The sequence below is a fragment of the Leishmania donovani genome, chromosome 31, assembly GCF_000227135.1.
Source record: "Leishmania donovani BPK282A1 complete genome, chromosome 31".
Lineage (NCBI taxonomy): Eukaryota > Euglenozoa > Kinetoplastea > Trypanosomatida > Trypanosomatidae > Leishmania > Leishmania donovani.
In genome coordinates this window covers 823,390-846,189 of record NC_018258.1, presented here as the reverse complement: position 1 = coordinate 846,189, position 22,800 = coordinate 823,390, and the positions used below count along the sequence as shown (strand labels likewise).

Sequence of the window (22,800 nt, the reverse complement as noted above, 5' to 3'; positions counted from 1 at the left end):
AGGGGGTCCCCGGACATTCACGTGAATGTGCGCACCGCTGTCCCCGGGTGGCCATGCGAGGACCCCAGCACCGTTTTCCCTCTCCACCCCCCGCGAGGGTTGGAAGGAGGGACGCGTGTGTGTGCACGTGCCTGCCCTCCCTGGCCCCCTCCCTCGAGCACTGCGCTCCGTGTACGTTTCCCTACCCCCATCTCCGCTGGAAAGTCGCCGACGAGACGCTGCATCTGTGATTCTGTGTTTGCTTCTTTGTGGATGTCGAGTGTCGCATCGCTGTTGCCTTTCGCATCTTTTTGTTGCTGTTGTTTGTGTGTTTCAGGCTCTCCATCCTGCGCCGCCGGCGCGACGAAAGTCGTCGTGATGCGCTGTGTTGTCGGCGATAGTTTTCCCTCTTATTTAGCCTTTGTCCAGTGCTGCTCAACCCTCGTGGATCTGGTATTAGTTTTTACTTTCGATTTATCCGCTTATCGTTTTCTTCCTCTCCTTCGGCTCATCTGTGTCGTGCGTTCGCGTGGAGAGAAGCGCACTGTCCGTCGTTCCCATCCTTGTCTGAGAGGCATCCTTACGAGGCCACACACGCGCGTGCGGACGAGCCAACGCATCCATGTACACTAGTTTTGCTTTTTGATTTCTTTTGGTTTGGTGAGAATTTGTCTTTTTCCTTTTTTTGTTGGAATGTGTAAGTGTCTGTGAGGGTGTGCGTGATGATGGGGAATCTAGCGGCGCGTCTTCATTCACCTATCGTCTGCACTGAAAGAGAGAATCGAAAGAGACAGCCGGGTAAGACGGCGACCCCTTTTAGGCGGGCGGAAAGGGCGAAGCCCATCATTTAGGAGCCGTCATCTACTACCACCATAGCAGCACTGACATGAGGAAATCCGATAGCATGAAAGACGCGGTAGCGAGCTTGAGGTGGAAAAGAAAGGAGCAACAAAAATATGGTTGGAGGCGCAATGAAAAAGAGGAGCTGCATGCACTGGAGTTTGAAAAACGTCCAAACCACTCGCTGCGCCTGAAGCCTTTATTATTGTGTTTTCCCTTTGTTTTTGGTCTTGAGCCTCTTCTGCGTCTTTCTCTGTTGCCTTTTTTTATGTCTTGCGTCCTCTGTGTTTTCCCGGGGGGGGGGGGGCTGTTCTCTTCATCGGCTGCGCTCGGCCTATCCTTTCCCGCCCTCTCTCTCATACAAACGCACGCACTGCGGTCTGCGTGGGCTTGTTTCCCTCTTTTATTTTCCTCCTGATGTCTTTACACTGTTTTTTTTTTTTCGTTTTTTTTTTTTGCTTCCGTCCTACGTGCATCCTCTCTCAGTTTCGTCGCCTCTTCTATGGGGTCGTGCTCGATGCCTGACTCTGTCCTCACTCATTTCCCATCCATCGTGGCCTTCTCGTCGGCGGCTGCGCAAGTGGCCGGCGGGCATGCAATGCGCAACTGTGTGCACGCGCTGGAAACCGCTAGCGGAAACGCATGGTCCGGTGTGGTGCCGATATGCGTGGAGGGAGTTATTGTCTGTTCTGCTATAGTAGATGGTTCTACAGAAATGCCCGTATACATAATACTTCGCTTGCTGGTGCTTTCCTCTTGTCTCTATCCTCGCATCTGCGTGATGCACACATCAGCGTCTCCCTTCGCCCCTCCTTCTTCTGCTGCCCTTCGCTATTATCAGTTAATGCTCTCTTTCTGGCCTTGTCTGGCCTCGGCGATGCCTCGTGGTGGCTCTGCTCGGAGCACCCCACCCCGCCCCCACTCCCTTTCTCTCATATATGTGCGAATCGTGCGCAGCTGGGCGTAGGCGTGTGCGCCACTCCTCTCCCGTCCTCTCTCAGAGAAGCGGACTAACTCCACGAGCCGCGTGTGTGTGCACGCGGCTCTGCCTTCTGCACTCGCGTCTTCTTTTTCCTGCTCAATAAGCTGATGTTCGTGTCGCGATACTGCGATGTGGAAGAGGAAGTGGCTTACCGATGAGAGAAGAACTGCGCATATGCATATCATGATCAAGTGTCCCTTCGCTCTCGGCTTCCGTATTTCTCGCTCTGGTTCGCTTCACCTCGTTGGCAAGAGCACTCGCACCTCTTTTCTTTTTCCAGATTGCTTTGTTGTTCTGTGATGCAGCGCTTCTTTTCCTGCACCGCTTCCACTGTCGACGCCGAAAAGCGAAAGGAAAAGGACTTGGCACCTGCCCACGGTTTCGTTGTTTTTTGTTGTTGTTTTCGGAGGGGGAGTGGACGTGCGCGTGGGGATCGATGTGACCTGCGGCTCTGTGTCTCATGCCTCTGCAGGCGGCACACATGCGCACTCACCCTGCACACAGAATCCCATCGGCGTGAGACACAAACCCCCCGCATTTCTTGAGGTCGCAACGAGTATTCCTACGCAGAGAGAGGGAGCAGCACTATCCCTTCCGTCTCTTCCCCTTAACATGCGTTACATGCTCACAAAGGAAGAGAGGATCTCTGAAGTAGTCAGAACAGCAACAAAGACTCCCTTTTTCAGCACTGCTGCGCCGCATGTGATAGCGAAACGATGAGCGTAGCCCACCTCTCTTTTTTCTCTTCCATGCGGAATGCCGGAAAATCTCACGGCTACTTCTCCCCTTCTTCATCGTGGTCCTGCCTTCCTTCGTTGAAAGAAGCCCTCCCTCTTTAAGCGGACGCACCTCCGGTCCCCTACCATTCCATTTCTGTCCATGATCCCCCCTCCCTCTCCTCTCTCCTTTTCCACCTCTGCCCCTTGCACATCGGTACAATACATATATGGGAAAACTCACTGCTCAACGCTGCTGGAAGTGCACACATGTACGCATACACACGCAGCATATGTGTAGCTTATAACCGAGATAAGCATAACGGATCCACGCACAATTTCTCTGCCCACCTTTACCTCCTCCGCTCCTAACCCGCGCGCACACACACATATATATAACGTGGTCGTTTCTCAGCTCCGAGTGATAGCCGTCGCCTAATCGCCCACTCGCTCTTGTGCATTACTCCCTCCATCCCTCTCTCTCTCCCGTTTTACAGTCTGCCTGAGAAAAGGAAGAGGGTGTGTGTGGAAGAGGCAACGCGCTAAGAAGCGTATCACGTGCTCGTTTTTTTTCTCCTACGTCTTCTTCACTCTTGTGTTGCGTGTGTCTGTGGTCGGCTCAGCCAGCGTACCTCACATCTCTTTTTCTTATCACCGCCCTCTCCCCACACACACGCACTTTTTTTTCGCGGGCTGTTTTCTCTCCTTTCTCACTATCAAATACCTTACGCCTTTAAGATTCCCGTTGTCGCTGTGCTGCCTCCTCTTCTATCACCGTGTAGCAGACCGCCCACATGCATACAAGAAACACGTACAATCACTCCTCTACATGCATAGCCGCCCCTGTCTTTATGTAGCTCCTCTGTTGCGCTGTAGCTGTGCTCTTGATTACCTTTATTCCTTTCTCTGCCTCGCTACAGCCTGTCTTTTTCTTCGTACCCGCGCAGCTGCTGCTGAGCATCATGGCGCTTCGTTACTCTGCGGAGACCATGCGGGTTCAGGGAATCGGCAGCCCGTACGCATCTCTGGCGGAGCTCTATATACCTGATCCAACCAACGCATCCCGCCGCACCCTGGATACTGCACGCACCACACTGAATTGGTCGGAGCTGCCAAGCGCCTTCCTCAACATCAAGGCTTACCAAGACAAAGTCGGTGTGGGCTGCAGCGGCTGGGGAATGGATGTGAGCTTGCTCTTGGTGCTGTACCCGGCCGTGTACTGGTTCCTGGGTATTATGTTGATCCGCTACCTCTGCCGCGAGCCGTTCGCGCGCTTTGGCATCTACATGGGCGTCGTCACAGAGAAATCCACATGCCGCCATCGCGGCATCGCTTCCGGCAACCGTGGCGTGGCCTCCCTGTCACCACGCAATCGGAAAAAGATCATGAAGTTTCAGAACCAGATGTGGCTGTCGATGTTCTATTTTGCCTCCTCCTGCTTCGGTTACTACGTCCAGCGTGATCAGCCCTGGTTCAAACTGCCGCTCGACGACGAAGCCAGCTTGCACCTGCTGCTGCCGCACCCGTACAACCCGCCAGAGGAGCTGATCATGTACTACCACTACGGCCTGGCCTTCTACTTTGCCGAGCTCTGCTCCCTCTTCATCATTGAGCGCCACATGAAGCGGTCGGACTTTTTGGAGTACGCGGTGCACCACATCACGACGCTGCTGCTCATTCTCTGCTCCCACATCGGTCTCGAGCACCGCTTTGGCGCTTACGTGCTCTTCATCCACGATGCCTCCGACATCATGCTGTCTGTCAGCAAGTCCCTCCACTACGTGTGGCAGGAAGAGACTGCGCGTCGGGAGCGCCGCAACACCAAGAATGCCGAGGAGAGGAACAGCAAGGCGCACCGGAAGTCGTTCCTGCAGCGGTGCGTCGTCTCAGAGCTGAGCTTGAACTGCTGCTTTGCCGCCTTCACTTTGCTCTTCTTCTTTTTTCGACTCTACTGCCTGCCTTTTATGGGCAAGGCAACAATCCGCATGTCCCCCAAGGTGCGTCACGGCAACTTCAACATGTGGATGCTCGTCTTCCTGCTGAACGTGGCGCTGCAGGGGCTGCATGTGTACTGGGCGGTCCTCATCATTGTTTTGTCACTGTCTATTGCGAAGGGTGGAGAACTAAGGGACATCCGTTCCGACGATGAGGAGGATTCCGAGTGCCCCTCGTGTGGCCATCAGAGGTCGCTGACGGAATCGAACGGCGCCGCCGCCGCTGAGGAAGGCAAAGGCATGCAACAGCGCAATGTAGCGCGCGAGAGCAAAGCCGCGCCGTCCTTGTCTTCATCCCTGGCGTCGACTCGCAACCGCTCGCAGCGCCGCGGCTCCTCCAAACGGAAGGAGTAGTCGAAAGACGAACAACAACGCACACACAAAGAAAAATACGCCCAATGGAAGACGAAAAGAAGCTTTCATCTCCGCTGTCGACAGCGAGCGAGTCATCTCCTACGCGCTTCGCGCACTTGTGTGTTCGGGGGATGCGATATTTTTTATCATTACTTTGTTTTGCCTGTTTCATAAAGTAGCCGGCTTTAAAGGTTTGTGGGGAGAGGGGTGGGGGCAATCCGCTGGCACACACAGAGGCGGACGCGACCTGGAACGGCTCCTTTTCTCTATCGATCCGTCTTGCCACTGCCACCACGACCGTCACCCTTCTTCTGGTCTTCTTTTTGTCGAAGCGGCTGTTTAGATCTGCAGACAGGCCGCCAGAAGCACAAACACACACAGACGCATCTGCACATGTACGTGTGTTTCGGATTACTACTTGTATGGGAGCTAATGAGCGGAGAGTCTGCCTGTAGAGGGGCAGCGCGTCTTTGCTGTCTCTGTTTTGTTATGTGGTGCCCTTGTTTTTTTTTTTGAGCGCGGGCGAGCGCCAGCGGCGGCGGCCTCGGGTGTGGGCCGAGGGGTGAAGGGTCGAAAGTATGAGAGCGATAGAGAGAGCGAGAGACAGCGGCTCCTCCCACTTTTTTCCTTTTCTTTCTTTATTGCGCGCGCGAATTCGATGCGTATGGCCATACCGTGTGCTAGCCATCCCGCTGTGCCTTCTCAGCTCTGTGTTGCTCCTTCTCTCTCCTGTGTTTGTGTGTGTGTGTGTTGTTGGTTGGCTGGTTGGCAAGTTTTCTTCTTTGTGCCTTTTTCGTCTTTCGCCGTGTGCCTGGTACTATGCCAGCCCGATTAGTGGTGTATACGTGTGCTGGTGGAAGTACTCACACGCGTGGAAGTAGGACGCTAGATACGCTGCGACAACAATCCATCATGTAGACACCTGAATTCCTAGTGATTGTGTTCGGCTCGCTTGTAGGCCTAAATTGGGACTGCTGCAGTTTGTACCGGTGTGCATGCACCCTTCTTATGTTCATGTTGCTGCCACTGACTCGCCCCTCCCTTAATGTTTGCAGAGCTCTCTGAGTGATCATCATCAATTGCGTCTTCGAAAAAGGAAAAGAAGGGAGAGCGTTTAGCAATCGGCTACTCGGGGGGTTGGAGTCGCCTGCAAAGGCACATAAGCATGCTGTCTGGACGTGAGAGAGCCACTTCTCTTAAAGCCGAGATTGTGTTTTCCTGCGGTCGCTCACGTGGTGTGCATCCACGCGTCGCCAAGAGCAGCGCCATGCCGAGAAGCCTGACCCTTGTTGCTATGCTGCGAAGGCATTTTGCCGAAGGCGCCCGCATCAAACTTTGTGCGCCTCTGCATCGTCTTGCTCTCTCCCTCTCTGGAATTTTTGCCCCCTTTTCCTGCAGACAACTCACCACGTCTGTCATCATTCCGCCGCCCCTCCCCCTCCCTCGACGGCTAGCCGGCTCTTCTACGTGTGCAACGCTTGTTCTCGCTGCCCCCTACCCTTCCTCCCCGCATATACTGTCCAACGCCTCTCTCCTGCTTCTCCATCACCACTTTATCGGTGCACCCTTACAAATGCATAACGCGTGAGCAGTGCTCACACAGCGCGTGCCATCTTTCTGCACACTTGTTTTTTTTTCGTGTGTGTGTATGTGTGTCTGCCTTTGTACAGTTTTGTTTCAATGGATGTGCACTCACCGACAACGTGTGCGTGTGATGCTGTGTTCTCGAGGTGTTTTCCTTATGCTTTTCCATTCCTCCTCCTGTATCGATGTGCCTCTATCACTCTTTCTCCTCTTTTTATCGGTGATTCCATCGACGCCGCTCTACCCCACGCCACGCCACTCGCTCCCTTTCTCGCCTTCCCTTTCAGCGCACCTTTCTTCGCCTCACCTACACCGCGTTCCATCGACCATCAACACTCACGCACAACACACAGACAAGCACACGACCTCCGGGGGGGGGGGGGGGGGGCTCCCCGCATACAGAACGAAAAACAGTAAGAGTTCCAAGAGGATCAGAAACCCGATCATCCAGAGCACAAGGGCTAACAAAGTCAGGCCAGACGGTGTTATCGTCATCTCTGCTCCCCGCGTTGTGGTTGTCGTCGCCGCCGCAGTCCTGATGGAGCTTCTTTCGGGCTGCGGTACCGCCCTCTTCTGCCTTTGCTGCGCTGAGGTCAGCGACACGCTTGACGATGGCTCTGAACGTGCGAGTGCAGGTCAGTAGCAGCAGCACAAACCCGGAGACGCTGGCGGCAGCGAATGGGAACGCGACCCACTGCATATAGAGAAGCCACCATTATCACGGTGGACAGCGGTGTCAATGGTGATCAAGGCAAGCAGAGTGCGCGCGGTCAGAGCACAACGGAAGCATGGGCAAGCCGTACTTTGCAGGAGCCCGATGCCGTCTCCGTGGCTGAGCCGGGCACCTCCGTTTACACTTACCGTCTGGCGGGCGATGGAGGAGAGGAAGATCCGTCTGCGTCAGTTCCGCTTGCGGGCTCTTGCCTCCAAGCCTCTACGCTTCAAGTGGAAACACCTGCTGCATCTGCTGCTACAGTGGTGGTCATGATTGCCTCTCTACAGGGAGGCCCCATGTGCATCGGCTTCTCTGCCAAACCACCGCCGCACCTTGCACTCGACAGAGACGCAGCGGTGCCTGAACCCGACACGGCACCTGCCTAACTTGTGGTGCACCGCGGAAGGACACGCGTGTGCGAGCAGTCGCTGTGGCGAAAGAGGGTGCAATTATGGACGCGTCTCGGCGCGCTCTCGCTCATCACCGCCACCAACTTCCCCTTCTTGTGCTTTCTTCGTTTCTCTGTCGATGTGCCTTGCGTGCATTCTGGCATTCGTATGTGCCTGATGTGAAAGCACGGCTTCGTAAGCCTGCCATTATGGTGCCATAGTGGAAGAGCTGCTGGCAACCACTCGGTCTCGTGTGTGTGCATGTGTCTGCCCTCGACGTCCTCTCGTCACCACACAGCCCCATTACCACCACCACCTCCCTCTCTCTCTCAACGACCCTGTTGTCGTGTTCCTTTGTTTTCTCGGCCTTGTCGTGTTTTGCTTCTTCCGTCGCTTCGCACCTCAGCTATACCGCATGTGTATGTGAGTATGTGTGTAGGAGGAGGGGGGATGGCACTACTACGCATTCCCTTTTTTTTTCGCGTGTGTGTGTGTGTGTGGGTTGTTCGTCGTGGTTCACACGCGCACCCACGTGCGTGCATTGATGTGTATCGGTGTACGTGTTTTGTGTGCATTGCGTGAGTGTGAGACTGCTCTCGTTTGCATGATGCTTCCCGTCCGCCTCTGCAGCACCTAATACACACCCCTCAGACATCTAAAACAAAAATAGTTGGAAGTGTCACTGAAGGTGTCGATGCCGATTTCGCTTGCATGCGTGTGTGTGCCGCTCGGGTATTCGAGTGTCCGTCAGCGGGAAAGAGATCTCTTGATAGCAAAATATGCTTCGTCACAGGAGTGAGGGAACGCATTTGTCTCTTTTCTTTCTGCTTGCTTGCTTCGTTGTGTCGATTTCCGCCTTGGCGGAGCAACGTCCGATTTCTGACTAGTGCCTCACGACATATTCCTTTCCTATCTCTTTGCTTGTGTATGCGGGCGCCTGTGACCTGGCACGTGCACTTACTTGCTCTTCACATATGTATATATGCTGTGGATGCCGTGTGTCATGCGTGCGCGTGGGCGTGTAGGCGAATGCAAAGGAGGTGAGCATCATGCAGCAAGCGGATGTGAAGGGATGCAAACTGCCAACAATACGGCCGGCGTGACACGGGGCTGCTGTGGTGCATCGCAATTCCGACTCGAAATGTAAACACTTATTCCAAAAGCGTTGCATCGCCTTGCTTTCTTTGTTTTTTGTCGTCTCTTCTTTCTTTTTCTTTCCGTTTTTGCCGCACCTCCATCAAAACCTTCTCTCTTGATTCCCGTCTCTGTTCGAAGTAACGGTCCTCCCGACCCCACCCATTCTTGACTGCCTGAAGATCGCTTTCTCTCTCACACTCATGCACGGAGCACGTACACATGTTGTCTTTTTTCCCTCGTGCCCCTCAATGCCCTGTCTTTTATTATTATTAGCATTATTAGTTGCTCCCTTTCGCGGCTCCGTTCGGCGTTTCCTTTTGGTCTGACCCCGCCTCCCCTCGCCTCGGCTGTCTCCCTCTCTACGCATACATCATGTATGTATATATGTATACATATATACATCGTGCGCGTGTGCCTTTCGGATTCTTGCGGTGCGGCTTCTCGCCTCTCCCTCCTCGCGCCTCTCCCTCTCCTCTTGCTCTTACGCCTTTCTTTCTGCCCCCCCCCTTCCATTCTCCTCAGCACGACTCCCGTGTTGTATCGCGTGTGTGGGTAGTTTCTCTTCTTTGGTGTGCAATACGTCCTCTCCCTCCCCTGGCGGCCTTTTCCCTCTTATGGAGGGCTCTCTATACTCCCTTCTACGCCACCCCCTATAGACGTACGCACTCACTCGCGCGCGTTCGCGTGATGTGCCTTTTCTTCTCTCTCTCCTGCTATACTCTGGTGTGCGTTGGCTCGTTTTTCACTGTTTTTCAGGCACGAAGGAAAGACGGGAGGGTGTGAAGGCAATCGATGTGAGCGCGAGTCTCCCTTCCTTTTTCTGCAGCTGCAGAGACCTCATTTTCTTGTTGAATGCCGCTAAGGAACCCCAATGTCAATCCACAGCTGCAGCTCTGCCAGGCGGGCCATGCCCTACCTCCCCCCTCTCTCTCTCTTCACTGTCACTGTCATCGCCACTGTGGCGCGAAGAGTGAAAACCGAAAGATGCAGTGCGCCGTTAGTCACCACATAAACGTGTCTCTTTTTTTTTTCCAGCTCTCACCTCTCCCCAACGTCCTCTCCGAGGAAGGGCACCGCTCCCTTAGCAGCTCTTGCCACCTCCCGCCAGTCCACTTGCGATGTAACGGATCTTCGTTTGGCCGTGTCTGTGCGCATGACGGTTTCTCTGTGTATCTTTTACTTTTTCTTTGTGTTCGTTTTGGGCCCCTTTTGGGGCGCTGCCCGGTTGTGTGCACGTTGGCATTACGCTGGGCTCCCTCTCGCCTCAGCCTTCTCTCTCTTCGTGTGGACATGGGCAGCTCGTCGAACAAGGCGCGTCACCACTGTGAAGGGGGATGGTGCGCAACTATATTTCTTCATGTGAGCATGCGATGGGTGTACGTGGCGCTGGTCCCATGGCGTGGCCTCGACACCTTTCCGTACCTGGAGACAGCAAGGGGGGGTAGCAGCGAGGAAGCGGGGAAAAAAAACGAAGGCGAGGTGTTGACGCAACGTCCTCTTTGCATCGATTTCGATGTGCGTTTCTCTCTGTCTTTCGCGGACTGTGCGCTTCCTCCGCCCCCACACAACCCACACCCCACCGGCTACCCTTTTCTCTCGATCAGCCTTGGCGTCCCCCTTCACCACCACCGCCACTCTCCCGGCAACATCGCTTCCTTCACGGGCGCTTCTGCCGTGCTACGCGTACTTCGCTTCATGCTCCCTAAACTCCATCGCATCCCCTCTTTATATGTACCCGTAATCGGTTTCACCTTCCTGAGGACGGAGGGGGACGCACCCCTCTCAGTGCGTGGCATCTCAGGGTCCAGTGCACACCCACTCTGTGCATTTGTGTGGGGGAGGGGGCCGAGCCGCCCCTTCATCCCCTGCCGATGCTGCACCGCTTCTGGTGGCGAGAGGGTCAGGCGCCTACCTACGCAGAGGGGGGTCAGGGCAACGCATGCCCCCACTGATGCCGGCAGTGAGGCCGCGGATGGCGTTGTGTGGGAGAGATCTTCGACAGTGGACACGTTTGCGCCACCCATGTGATGGGCAGGGTGTCAGCGTGACGCCAGCGTACCTCAGCCGCCCCTCGCTGCCCACTGGTGGGGAGCCTGGGCCACCGGGAGGGGGATGCACCAGGGGTGGCTACGGGCATAATAGAAGCGGCTGGGAGGCGGGTGAGTGAGCAGAATTTGGGGTCAGAGGCCGTGCTATCAGGTAACTGAGTCGGCGCACTGCTGTACCGCGTGTGTCTATGGCTGCTTCGCACCAGACGATGGGGGCCTGTGACAGGGCCGTGTGGAGTAGTGTATGGCTGACGCACTGCGACAGAGAACTGGGCACGGTGAACAAAGAAATGGAAAGTTTGTCAGGTCTGTCTCTATCATTTTTGGTGCAGAGTCTGCGCCCCGCGTGCGCATGCTCAGCGTTGCGCGTTCGCACATATCAGTCGGTGTTCGGTAGATGCCTTGACCAGCTCGAGCTCTCCTCCTCTTCCCCTGTCTCCCTGCACAAGCACGCACGCACATGTGTGTGCACGTGCGTGTGTGGGTGTGGGTGTGTGGAGGGGGGATGTTGTAGGACCGTATCGTATCCCTCTCCGCCTTTTCGCCACCCCGTCTCACCCCGACTTTTTTCGCTTTTTGTTCTGCCGGCAACGCAAGTCGCCGGCGTCGTTGCCCAACGGCAGGAAAAGCCAGGCTCGTGGGCATGGGGCGAGGGGCGAGGGGCGAGGGGCAGCGGAAGAGCAAGTGAAAGGGTAATGGCGGAAAGACGCGGTGTCGGAGGATGACGCCCCCTCGCGCTGGCTTTTTTCTCCTGCGCGCGCGCCTTTACTCTTCCTTTGGTTTCCGCAAGCTCCCTCAGTGCACAGCGCCAGCGCCGTCGCACAACAGAAATGGAGCGGCGACCCACACACCACCCTACGGTGGCGCAAACGGTGGAAAGGCAGCTTTCGCGCTACTCGCCTGGAGAATCGATGGCAATCTTGGTGCCGCTGCGCCACGTCGTACAGCCTTGGCTCGCTTGAATTCTCTCATGTGCCTACCATGCACAGCTGCACGTCAGGCACGCTAGAGTTGCGGCTAGCGTGAAGCATAGAGAGCAACTGCATTACCACTGCGTTCACCTTACCCCCTCGCCGTGCGCGCCTCCTTTATTCTCTCCCTATCTATGCCACTCCTCTCCTCTCTCTTCTCCTCCTTGCTCGCTCACACCCACTCCCATCGGCCGCAACAGCCCACAGGCGACAGACACGCCCCGCCCCCGCCCCCTTACGCACCCCTCATCTCCTCCTTTCCGCTCTACCACCTCTACCGACCCAAACATACTCGAACCGTAGTCTTTCTTGGGCAGGGCTGTCTCGTCGCTTTTCTTTGCTGCTCCCCTCTGTCCGTGTGTGGTCTGTCCCGGGGTGCAATTATTTCCCACCCTCTTTTCTTGCAAAGGGAGGGGGTCTCTCCGCACCCACTGCGCATGCCGGGGAACTTGGCACATCCCTTGTAATGCGTGTCCCCACCCCCCTCGCGCTGGCCTACCCACCAGCCCCCAGCAGCGCGCTCATCGACTTCTATGAGTCCCCGCTGGCGACACGCGCTGCTTTGCCTCTCACTCTCTCTCCCCTCACCTCTTTTCGTTGCTGGCGCATACTCCCTCCTCTCACCCGTCTCCCTGCCCCCGCCTAGCTTGACTTCTCTCATCAGCTGTCCTCTCCACCACGACCACTCCGAGGGCGGTCAAGTAGGTGGCTGCCGTTTTCGCCCTCTGCCGTCTTTTGTCTCCACACGCCTTCTGCAGAACGCCGTGCCTCTCCCCACCCCCGTGCCTCCCCCCGCCTTTGTACACTAGCGCTGTCTGTCGTCGAGGAGTCGGAACACGTCAGCTCAGCCTTGCACTTCTCACTCGCTACGCACCCCATTCCCATCTATGTCACTGTTCTCTTCGACTCCGACACCGGAAGACACCAATCCCCCACCATCTAATGCCACGCTTCTCACAAGCAGCACGAGCACCGCACAACCGCAGGCCCATCTATGCTACTATTATCACCAGCACTATTCGCACGCGCCTCACATCCTGCCACTAAGGCATCCTGGGTCACTGGAGCAACGGGATGTCGGTGATGGCTCCCTCCAGTTACCGCGAGAGGCGGCGGCGCCGGGGCGGTCTGTCGCGTCACCGATCGCCCCCTCCCCACCGCAGCGGCTCCTCCGCGTACATCAGCCGGTCGTGTACGCACCCTGGGACATGATGCCGCAGCCCACCGGCGGCGCACCTGCCCACCAGCTCCACGCCATCCTCGGCGCACCGGTCGGCCCCACGACAGCCACGGTTATCGCACAGGGCGCGCCCGCCATCTCCCTCGATCTTCCGGTCCCGCCGAGCCCCGACAAGCAGGTGCGCACCTACTACGCGCTCGTCTTATTTGTGCTCATGGCGGCCATGGGGCTACTGCTCGGCTCCTTCTTCACGCCGATCTGCACAGCGTGCTTGAACTTCACACGAAGCGTCACGGATGTACAAGACCCGGCAGTCTACAAGCGCAGCATCGAGGGGAGCCGCGGCATGCAGATCAGCGCGTATGCGGCGTTTTCTCCCTGCACCGTGTTCAAGAGGCACGCGTGCGACACGATCACCGCGGACCAGGTGTCCGGGTGGATGCGGTCCATCACCAACGGCATGCAGGCGCCGTTCCCTGATCTGTTCTCGTACAGCGGCATTGACCGGGCCCGCGTGAGCTCCTGCTCGTACATTCGTCTACCAGCAGCAACAACACACCCGGTGCCTCAGCTGCAGAACACCGCGGCCCCCGTGGTAATCGGCTGGCGCGCCTTCCGGAGCGACTGTGGCCCAACGCCTCCTGCTTTGCCTCTCCACACGCGTCACGGCTGGAGAAGCGGAGGCAGTGGCCTGGGCAACGTCTCGACAAGTCTGCGCGCTCATGAAAGAGAGCCACACTCTCATCCCCCTCTTGCTGCTCCTGGGCAGGGCGATGCTCCTGGCCACAACGATCCTACGCACGCACGCCCCGCTGCTGGCGCGCCGCATGGCGGCAATGCGAGCCACGTTCGTATCGTCCTCCACAGCTCTCTCCCTCAGGGGGCAAAAGCCGCCTTCACCCTCACATGCGACAGCGACACTGACACGGTTCCTATGCTGAACCTCACGACCATCTACAATGCCGACGTCTCCGCATACCTTTCAGACGGCACTAACGCAAGCAGCTCGAAAATGGTGTCCGCCGCAGACCTTATTACGAGGGCGGACCCTAAAAATGTGGTGCGCGAGTACCAACCCGTCATGCGCACCTGCGCCGAGTATCTCGCCGCGTGCGCGACTATCGAGCCTGGGTACTACGTTGTGATAGCCCCCGCCAGCCCACTGCACAGGTGCGGGCAAGAAGCCATCAGTCCACCCAGCAGCCCTTCCCGAAGCTCCGCCACCGCTGCGAAAGTACTCATATGCGGCATCACCGTCTACGAGCCTACCGCATACGCAGCAGGTGCTATGCGCTTCACCGCGAGGGCACATCTAGCCATGAACATGGTTGTGTACCCGTCCAATGTTCGCTTCCCCAGCAGCGCAGCAGGGGCGCCGGTGTGCCTCACGCCATCTGCGATTCTTCTCGTGTTCGCCGAGGCCTTCATGCTGCTTACCATCGTCCTCACAGCGGTCACGGTAGGCATGGCTCCTGTGCAGCGCGCCAAGCTCCGCCAGCTCCGCGCCGCGCTAGATGTGGACGCTTCCGTGGCGATGGAAATCCTGTACCGCGCTCAGGGGGCCGTGGCGGCGGGCATGCCGCTCACAGCGGCACCAGCACCCGCAGCGCCCCGCGCACCTCACGAACCTGGCGCCGAAGCTGGCCACGCCACCGACGAGCCCGCCGCCGCCACAGCGGACGACGCATCCCCGATGTCATTCACCTCCGCGTCCACGGCGCCGCCACGGCCGCACATGCAGACGTCGCAGCAGCAGCCATCGGAGGCGCACACGCCCCAGTCAGAGTTGTCGGGCACCGCCGCTGCCATGCTGCTTGTGCCGCCATACTACCAGCCCGGCGGGATGACGGTGCCGGGGGCGAGTGGCAGTGGCAGCATGGGTGTACCCGGCATTATGGCGGGCCTCCACCCGTCGCCGTACAGCGAGGGATACTACCTCGAGCCGGAGCACGGCCCGAGAAATGCAGCAGCACCCCGCCGCGACGCAGCCGACGGCGTGGTCCCACCTGCCGGCGCGGCACACACATTGCCGGCCGCAGCGGCGGCACGGCACGGTGAGAGGGACCGCAGCACCACCACGCGTGGCGTGTCGTACACGGCGTCTCCCGGCACGAGTCTGGTCGCGCAGGAGAGGAGCGTGGTGTGCAGCAGCAGCGGCGTGCGAGATGTGTCCGTGCGGAATGTTACCCTGCACCGCATCGGCCGGCGTCGGCAGCGGCAGCGTGGCACAGCCGGCGTCGGCAGCGACGAGGACCAGGACGCCGACGGCGGCGGTGCTGGCAGCGGCATTGGCTGTGCGGTGGCGCCAACGTGGGTGCCGGCGGCGCCCGGCGCTTTGCCCGCCAGAGGCCACCAACCGGAGCTGCTCGCGGGCCAGGCGCACGCCGCTGATGCGGTGTCGCCGCCGGCGCTGATGTCGCTAGAGCACCCGGAGCCGCTGATGCCGGTGTCGGAGGCGACGGGCTGGATGTTCGGGCGGAGCCGACACATCGCGAGCCAGAGCATGCTGGAGGAGAGCTCTTCCTCGGCGCGCACCGCGGAGGAGCGGAATGCGGCGGGTGCGTCGATGCCCGGCAACTGGCCTGGCAGCGACACTGAAAGCAGGCTGGGCAGCGACGACAGACTGCCTTTAGCCAGCTACGTGCTGCCGGAGAACTCGCCCGGCGAGCGCACCATCCAGCTCTTTCTTCTGCGCGCTCGAAAGTCCTATACGCGTCTGCGCCGCAAGCAGGTGCGTGTTCTAGCCAAGCTGTTGTTTTATGCGAAGGCAGCGGCGTTCACGGCGCTGGTGTTTGCGCTGGTGTGCACTGGGTTGCAGTTGTCTGGTGTATCAGCGAGAGGCAGGGAGGGTCTACAGTTTCGCGGTGGTGACACTCTGTCCGACGACTATGTGCTGAATGCTAGTCATGTGGCGCTCATGTCACTCTCCCTTGCGTGCGTGGTTGTGGTCGTGGTGCTAGATTTTGTTGTTGAGCGAAAACGGCTGTGGTAGAGGATAAGCCGGCATGTTCAGGTCGCTCTTGTCCCGTAGCCCGTGTTTCGCTCGCTCGCTCGCTCTCTCTCTGGTTTGGCACACAGTTGATTTTTCCCTGGTAGCCCCTGTGTGTGTGGCCCTTTTCTCCCAAAGGCTGATTGCGATTCCCGATGAAGCTGCCATTTGTCCCAGGGTCATGCACCACCGCTTCCTCACGAAGGGTTCGAGGTGGGAGTCCAATGGTAGATGGGGCCCACCCACCCCCTCATGACACTCCAGCCTAGAAGAATCATCTTTTCCAGGTTTGTCTGCTTTCTTCTTGTGCGTGCCTTTTCGGCACTTTGCCCTCCAGCCTCGTGTGGCGAACCGTCTAACACCCCTTTCGCGCCAGTCCCCACCACCACGTTTATGCATGCACGCACGCTCCCTGTTCGTTCTCTCTGTGTGTCTGTGTGTATGGTAAGCAACTGTAGCTGTCTCACTCTCTCCTAGTGTTCGCTCTGCTCCCCCTCCCCTCCTCCCCTTTTATTTTGTACTCCCGCCGCCTTTCCTTGTGACTCGCATTTCCATGAGAGATTTCAAGCGTAAAACGCGCAGACGCCGACGCACACACGCACACGTACGAGAGCAGATGCTGATGTGTAGACGCCTGTTTTATGCATGCATACAGCAGGTGACGGCACCTGGAGATTGGTTCATTTTTCTTTTTGGGGAGGGGTGCGTGCGTGCGCGTGTATGTGTGTTTTCCCGATCTCTTCGGCGACAAATATATGTCTGTGCATGCTCCCTTGTCTCCGTGTTTCCTCTCGTTTTGCAGCCTTCGCCTCAATGCGTGTGAATGGGCGCCTGTCCGTGGGAACGCGTGGCAGAGAGAGAAAAAGAGAGCGAGCAGGCGAACGAGTCTGAGAGCTGTGCTCTCTCTTGGAGATTTCCATTATGCACCCATCAATTTGATGGTGTCCAATGTGCTCCCCCATCCCCCTCGCCCCCTCCCAGGCACACACGCACACACACACACAGGGTTTTCCACCGGTGTCTCCATGTCTATTTCTTATTTTTCCAGCGTTAGGGCACCTGTGGTGCGCGTCTACATCCACAGCTGCTTGCATTCGTGTGCGCATGCGTGTGTTTTTCTTGAATGCTTCCACGCTTCGGCTGCCTATTTTTTAGTATTTTTTTTCACGTTGGCGTTTTCATTTCAATGTATGTGTGCGAGATCTCTTTCATTTTTGTTGATTTTTTTTGCTCCGCGTCTTTCATTCTCCCTCTGGTTCATGCATATGTATGCATGGGTGTATATATATATTTTTTTTTGTGTGTGAGCTGCTCACACACGAGTGACACACAAGCACCACCGTCACCTTAGCCGAAGCCTCTCTTGCCAATCTCTACCATTGCGTTGTCCTCCATCTTTTCTGTGTGGGTGTTGGCATACGCACACATGTATATACATATATATAAATATATACAGATATGGCTTCTTCCTTCCTCGCGCTAGTGCATTCTGTAACGCTAAACTCACCCTCATTCTCTCTTCATTGGCATTCTTTTTTGTGGTTGTTTTTCGTTCGTGCCGGCGTCCTCTGTGTTGGGCGCGTGTGCATGTCTGTCGGTCAATGCCTGTCCATGTCTGTGTGTGTGTGTGCCTTCGATACCGTAGTTTAGCCTTTTTCTTTTTTACACCTTTTCCTCTCCGGTGTTTTGCGCGCCGTTTTTCCTGCACTCCCCCATAACCTACGAGAACCTTTTCTCGACGTGCTCATCTCCTTCAGGTACATCTAAAGTCGTCGACCCTTATACAAACACGTAGAGACGCTTATGGGGGAGGGAGAGACCGGTGTGAGAGCGCGCCACGCAGAGACTGGCAAGTGGGCTTGGCCTCGCCCCACACACTACAGCCTCCCCTCCCTCTCTCCTCCTCTCGAAGCCCCCTCTCCTCTCCTCTCATCACATCACCGCCGCAAATGATGATTTCTGCCGTTTCTACTCTCTCTCCTTACAGTTTCTCTTCTAAGCCGTTACTGCACGTCCGTTGTCAAGAATACATAACGGCAGACGCGAGTGATAAAACCACGCGCACACGCGCTCGCAGACGCATGCATGCATCCATCCATGCATCCATCCATCTTTCTCTCTCTCTTGCAGTCAGACGCGTCTTGTCGTTTTGCCCCTTCTCTGTTGCTGCAAACACTTTCCTGTGCTTTCCTTCTCTTGCCTCTTGTGTCTTGCTTTCACTCACTTACGCCCTCCCGCTGTGTCGATTTCACATGTCGAATGTTTTCGAGACACAGCAGCACACGTAGACACGCACGAATTTTGGCACACCTCTCTACGCTTCGCCTCTCGTGCCCACCCACACGCCCACCTCGCCGGCCCTACCTTCTCTTTTCCGCCCACTATCTCGCTCTCACATATGGCGTGCGCCGTCCCCTCCCCCGGGACGTCCCAGGTCGTTACGTGCCCGAGCACGCTGACATCCCCGGTAAAGATCGATCAGGAGTGGTCGATCACTACTTCATCTGCCACGCACGCTACCCCCATCCCGCAGGCGCCGGTGGCGACGCTGTGCACTCTTTCAAAAGCATCAGCGACCACGACACCGGTGGCGGATGGCACCCACGCTTTCCTTCAGCCTTCCCCTGTCTCCGCTATGTCGGCTATCCGCCGCTTCTTGCGCCGCAGCAGCATCATGGTCCCGTTCATGGCAGAGCGTGCAGCCAAGGAGGTGGTTGTGCTTCCGCCGCCGATACATCGTCTCTACCGCCAGGCGGACGAGACTCGGCGCTCGCTGGTTCGTCGAGCAGACTTCCTCGCCAGCTGCGGCGAAAACGAACTGGCCGCGGAGAATGCGGATGCCTGTGTGAGCGCCGACCGTGAAGCGAGTGCCAAAGTCGACCGTCCACGCGGCGACGTGTTCGACTTCACCTGGACCAGGAAAGAGGTGAATGCAATGCGCATGCAGCAGCGTGAGTACCTGCGCAGGCAGCGCGGCAGCCCTCACGCACCGGTTCTGGTAAGGATGAATGAGCTGGCGTCAAATCTTCTGAACGATGGCGATTGGGAGCAGATGGAAAAGGCGAGTCCCACCGTTGCAGCTGTCGCCGCGCCGGCTGTGCATGCCAATGTAGCGAACATCGTGGCTGGCCTTTGCACGCGCGCCATCCCCCAAGCTGAGTACATCCGCAGCGTCTTCAATTACCGCATGAGCGTCCTGCAGAAGCGCATCAACGCGGTTCCGACCGGAGTGGTAGTCCCCGCTGTCGTGCAGGCTACCATGACGCTAGACGAGCTGTCGGAGAGCCACAGCGGCGAGAGTATCCCGAAGTACAAGAAGGACAAGGCCACCTCCAAAAAAGCGTTGTCGCCCACTACGGCGCCAACTGTCACCTTCCCGCATCCCGGGGTGCCTTTCACATACCAAGATCTTGCGCAAGACCCCCTACTGCTGACGGCTGAGCAGCGCGCCGACCGCCGCGCGGCGTTGCTTCACCGGCGCACGCTGTCTGAAGAGGTCTACGGCCAGCCTGTCCCGTACATATGAGTGCGCTCACAGGCACAGACACTCATACGCATGCTCCCTACAAAGGACAGAGCGAGTGCCCGTGCCTGTGTTCGTCCTTGCGCGTTTTTACAACTCCTGGTGTCTATGTATCGAGTGCATCCCTTGATTTGCTCTTTTTTTGTCACAAGAAGGAGGTGGAGAGATGAATCAGAAAGGAACGTGTCTTCCTTTAAACGCGCCCTTCCCCTATCTTATCTCGCTCTCCCTCCCTCTCTCTTTGTGTTCTCCCAGTCCTATTCGAATGTGATCGTCTGACGCCTTGATCGGTCCTCGCCACTGATCCTGTCCCGTCGCCACCTCTGATTTCTGCCTTGCCTTCCACGTTCCCTCTCTGCACTCGGAATCTTCTGCTGTGTTTTACTTGCTTTTTCATGTCGGCTTTTTATTCTTGGTTTCTCTGTTTCCGTTCTCTGATGTGTACCCCACCCCCATCCACCCTCACCTACATCTGCATATCTATGTGTACTACCGTGAAGGCGCTCCTTGGACAGGGAGTGCTGCGGACTCACTCTTCGCCCCTCCTCTCCTCCGTCCCACGCCAGCGAGCGAGTGTACCGGTCCATGCGGAGGGCGAGCCACTCAGCTCTTCTTTGTGTGCATCGCATGCACGCTTTTCTCGGTGCACAGGGGTGCGACGATGTCGGGGGACGCGCTGGGGCCTCTCTTTTCGTTGACCAGTGGAGGAGCGCTCTTTGCTCTGCCCGCGAGTGTTCCTTCGCGTTTACGTTGTGGCTGCGAATGGGCCGCAGTGACCTTGTGGCCCCCTCTCTCTCGTTCTTTCCGCTGCCCGTGTCTACAGAATAAGCTGCACACACACGACCCCCTTCATGTCTCCATCCGGAGCGACCGGAAGCTGGAAGGGCAGGCGGTCCCGCACTCTCGCCCGCACGCATGCCCGATGTTGGATCGATGGAGGCAAACGTGCTGACTCGCTCAATGGCCTCGGTGTATCTCTTCTTCCTTTCTCACGCTGGCGAAGAAGCGGAAGTGCTCGCATGCACACACGCGAGCGGCAGACGAGACGGATGCGAAGTAATGGAACATGAAGGCATCGTACAAAGGTGCGCACACATACGCAAGCTGACATGCGTCGCTCACCCCACCCCCACCCACCCTCCGCCACTAATGACTAAATTTGCGACTCTTCTGCTTTTCTCGCTTCTGTCTTTGAGCAGATCCCGGACTCTTCTCTGTCATGGCCCAAGTGAATTTTTCTGTTTTGTTCTCACGCTCTCCTTAGTGGTTGTGGGTGCAGAGAAGAATGCTTGATGTCTACAAAATGGAGGGCGACACACATACACGCTCACGCCCGTGCTGTGGCCTAGCAGGGATCGTGAGAACAAGCAGCGAAAGACATGCTCGCGCATAAGGATACTGTTTTTTTTTTCGTTTTTTGTTGTTGCCGTTACTGTTTTGAAGTGCCGGTTGGGACAGCTAGCACGCGTGCGCACGCATACGCCCCTGCAGGCCCATTCTCACTCTCTATCCTCCTGTCTGTCTCGATATATAGCCCACACATACTCAGGAATGATGGGGGCCCTCGGATCTCTTCCATTTGTTGTAGTGAAGTCTGCCACGGCCCATCCTCTCTCTGTGTCTTCGTGTGTGTGTGGGTGGGTGTGTTTGGTTTCTGTGCCTTGTATGTTCGTCTCCCTTATAGCTTACATCCCATTCCTCATGTACAGCCCCTCCCTCCCTCCCCCTGCCTTCCGTGATCATCACACGGCTCTACGTGCATGCCCAGTAATATTACAGCACACACGCACACATATATATATGTGTACATATAGGAAAAACATGGGTGGAGGTGGGTGGAGGAATCAAAAAAGGGTCCCCTTTTTGCACCGCTCTCCTGCTATTGTTCATATCTGTTTTTTTGTTGTTGTCGCCGTCCTTGTTTGCTTCGTTTTTTCTTTATTGTGTGTGCTATGCGCGCATCTATCGGCGTGTTGTACACCGTGTGCCCCCCTCCTCCTCCTCCTCCTCCATTGCCTCGTTTTCTCTTCAGTTGTTCGCGCTTACCTGTCGAGTGAGGGTGGTTCACGGCGTGACGTCCTACTCTTTTCCCTTTGCCTCTTATTGTAGGTGGGATGGTCCTCCCTGAGCCCGTACTCATCTCGTGCCTCTTTTTCGAATGTTCCAACGCGTCCGTGGCTGCTGTTGGTTGCCACCCCCCCGTCTGTTTCTCATTCTCCTTCTGTCAGTGTACACCCCACCCCCTTGTGCGGCCGCAGCGCTGGGGTTGTGTTGTGGCACCTCTCATAACCTGTTGGTTTCCGTGGCACATTCTAGAACCGCGGAGAGAGAAGAATGAAGTGGGACGAGTGGCACAGCAGAGGAGCCCACCGCATCTGGTAATTCCCTCCCTTCCAATTCCGGGTGCTTTTCACGCCACGCTGTCGTTCTCACTCGACAGTGTAGCAACCACCTCGTCGCCGCCTTTGATGGAGGTGGAGGGGTGTGTCACATGAATGACTATGCTTATGCCCCGTACACGTGCGGCGTCTTCTTTTCCTTTCGCCTTTGTTTCTCGACGCGGAATGCTTGTGTGTGTCTGTGGCGTTGCTTCACAGCTACTATCCCTTCTATGTGTTGATCTTCATGCTTTCCTTTTCTCTCTACTTGCCCTCCGCCCTGCTCGTCCCAACAACGGCTGTCATTAAGAGCACTTGGCCGTGTAAAAGTGTAGGTGTGGATGTGAGGTGTGCGACCATGGTATGTCGGTGGTGGGTGGAGGGAGGTCGAGCAGGGAGAAATGCTGCAAGCCCACGCACACTCTTGCGTCACCCGCACACAAGCATCCATGCATAACCGCGCAACTGTGTCTTTTCGTGTGAGCCCACGGTGAACTGTGTTGCCCCTGCGCAACGCAGCGGCCTCACCACCTCTGCACCCCTCCCTCATCCCCGCCCCCTCTATATTTCCTCCCCACCTTTCTCGGTACGCCCATAGAAGTGCATGAGGACGGTAGCGCCCGCTTCTTTTCCTTCCTGCTTGAGTAGCTCATCCTCATTTCTGTTGATGCTCTCCTTTATCTCTTTGTATGCTTGTGCGTGTGTGTGTAGGGCGGGGGGTCTGTGTGATCTCTCTCTATTTTGTGTTCTAATACAGTATATCGGAAAGTCCTCGCATGGCTGCCTTCGTGCAGTCTGTGCGTCACTTCTGCTTTTTTTCTCTTTCTTCTTCCCAGCAAACACCCTCAACATCCCTGCGGCATCCCGCATAAGTCTCACTCTCCTCTGCCTTTCCCTCCCTCTCAGATGCCGCTGTCTGCAATGTGTGCACGAAGGCCGACGCATTACGGTATAGATGTACCCAAGAGCGTTGAATGGTGGTGGCTATCGCTTCTCCTGCCCTCCCTCTTGTCCCCCTCTC

General features: G+C 56.9%; 3 protein-coding genes across 3 annotated transcripts; all 3 read left to right on the top strand.

Moving 5' to 3' along the window:
* Nucleotides 1–3,479: 3,479 nt before the first annotated feature.
* Nucleotides 3,480–4,865, top strand: LDBPK_311800 (hypothetical protein, conserved; the record flags this gene model as incomplete). The annotated part of the gene is made up of 1 exon (XM_003863223.1): nucleotides 3,480–4,865. One exon carries the CDS (start codon nucleotides 3,480–3,482, stop codon nucleotides 4,863–4,865), a length of 1,386 nt encoding a protein of 461 aa, XP_003863271.1.
* Nucleotides 4,866–12,596: 7,731 nt separating this feature from the next.
* LDBPK_311790 (hypothetical protein, unknown function) lies at nucleotides 12,597–15,881 on the top strand (the record flags this gene model as incomplete). The annotated part of the gene is made up of 1 exon (XM_003863222.1): nucleotides 12,597–15,881. The coding sequence occupies one exon, from the start codon at nucleotides 12,597–12,599 to the stop codon at nucleotides 15,879–15,881; it is 3,285 nt and encodes a 1,094-aa protein (XP_003863270.1).
* Nucleotides 15,882–18,276: 2,395 nt separating this feature from the next.
* On the top strand, nucleotides 18,277–19,404 carry LDBPK_311780 (hypothetical protein, unknown function; the record flags this gene model as incomplete). Its single annotated transcript, XM_003863221.1, has 1 exon — nucleotides 18,277–19,404. One exon carries the CDS (start codon nucleotides 18,277–18,279, stop codon nucleotides 19,402–19,404), a length of 1,128 nt encoding a protein of 375 aa, XP_003863269.1.
* Between the last annotated feature and the right edge of the window lie 3,396 nt (nucleotides 19,405–22,800).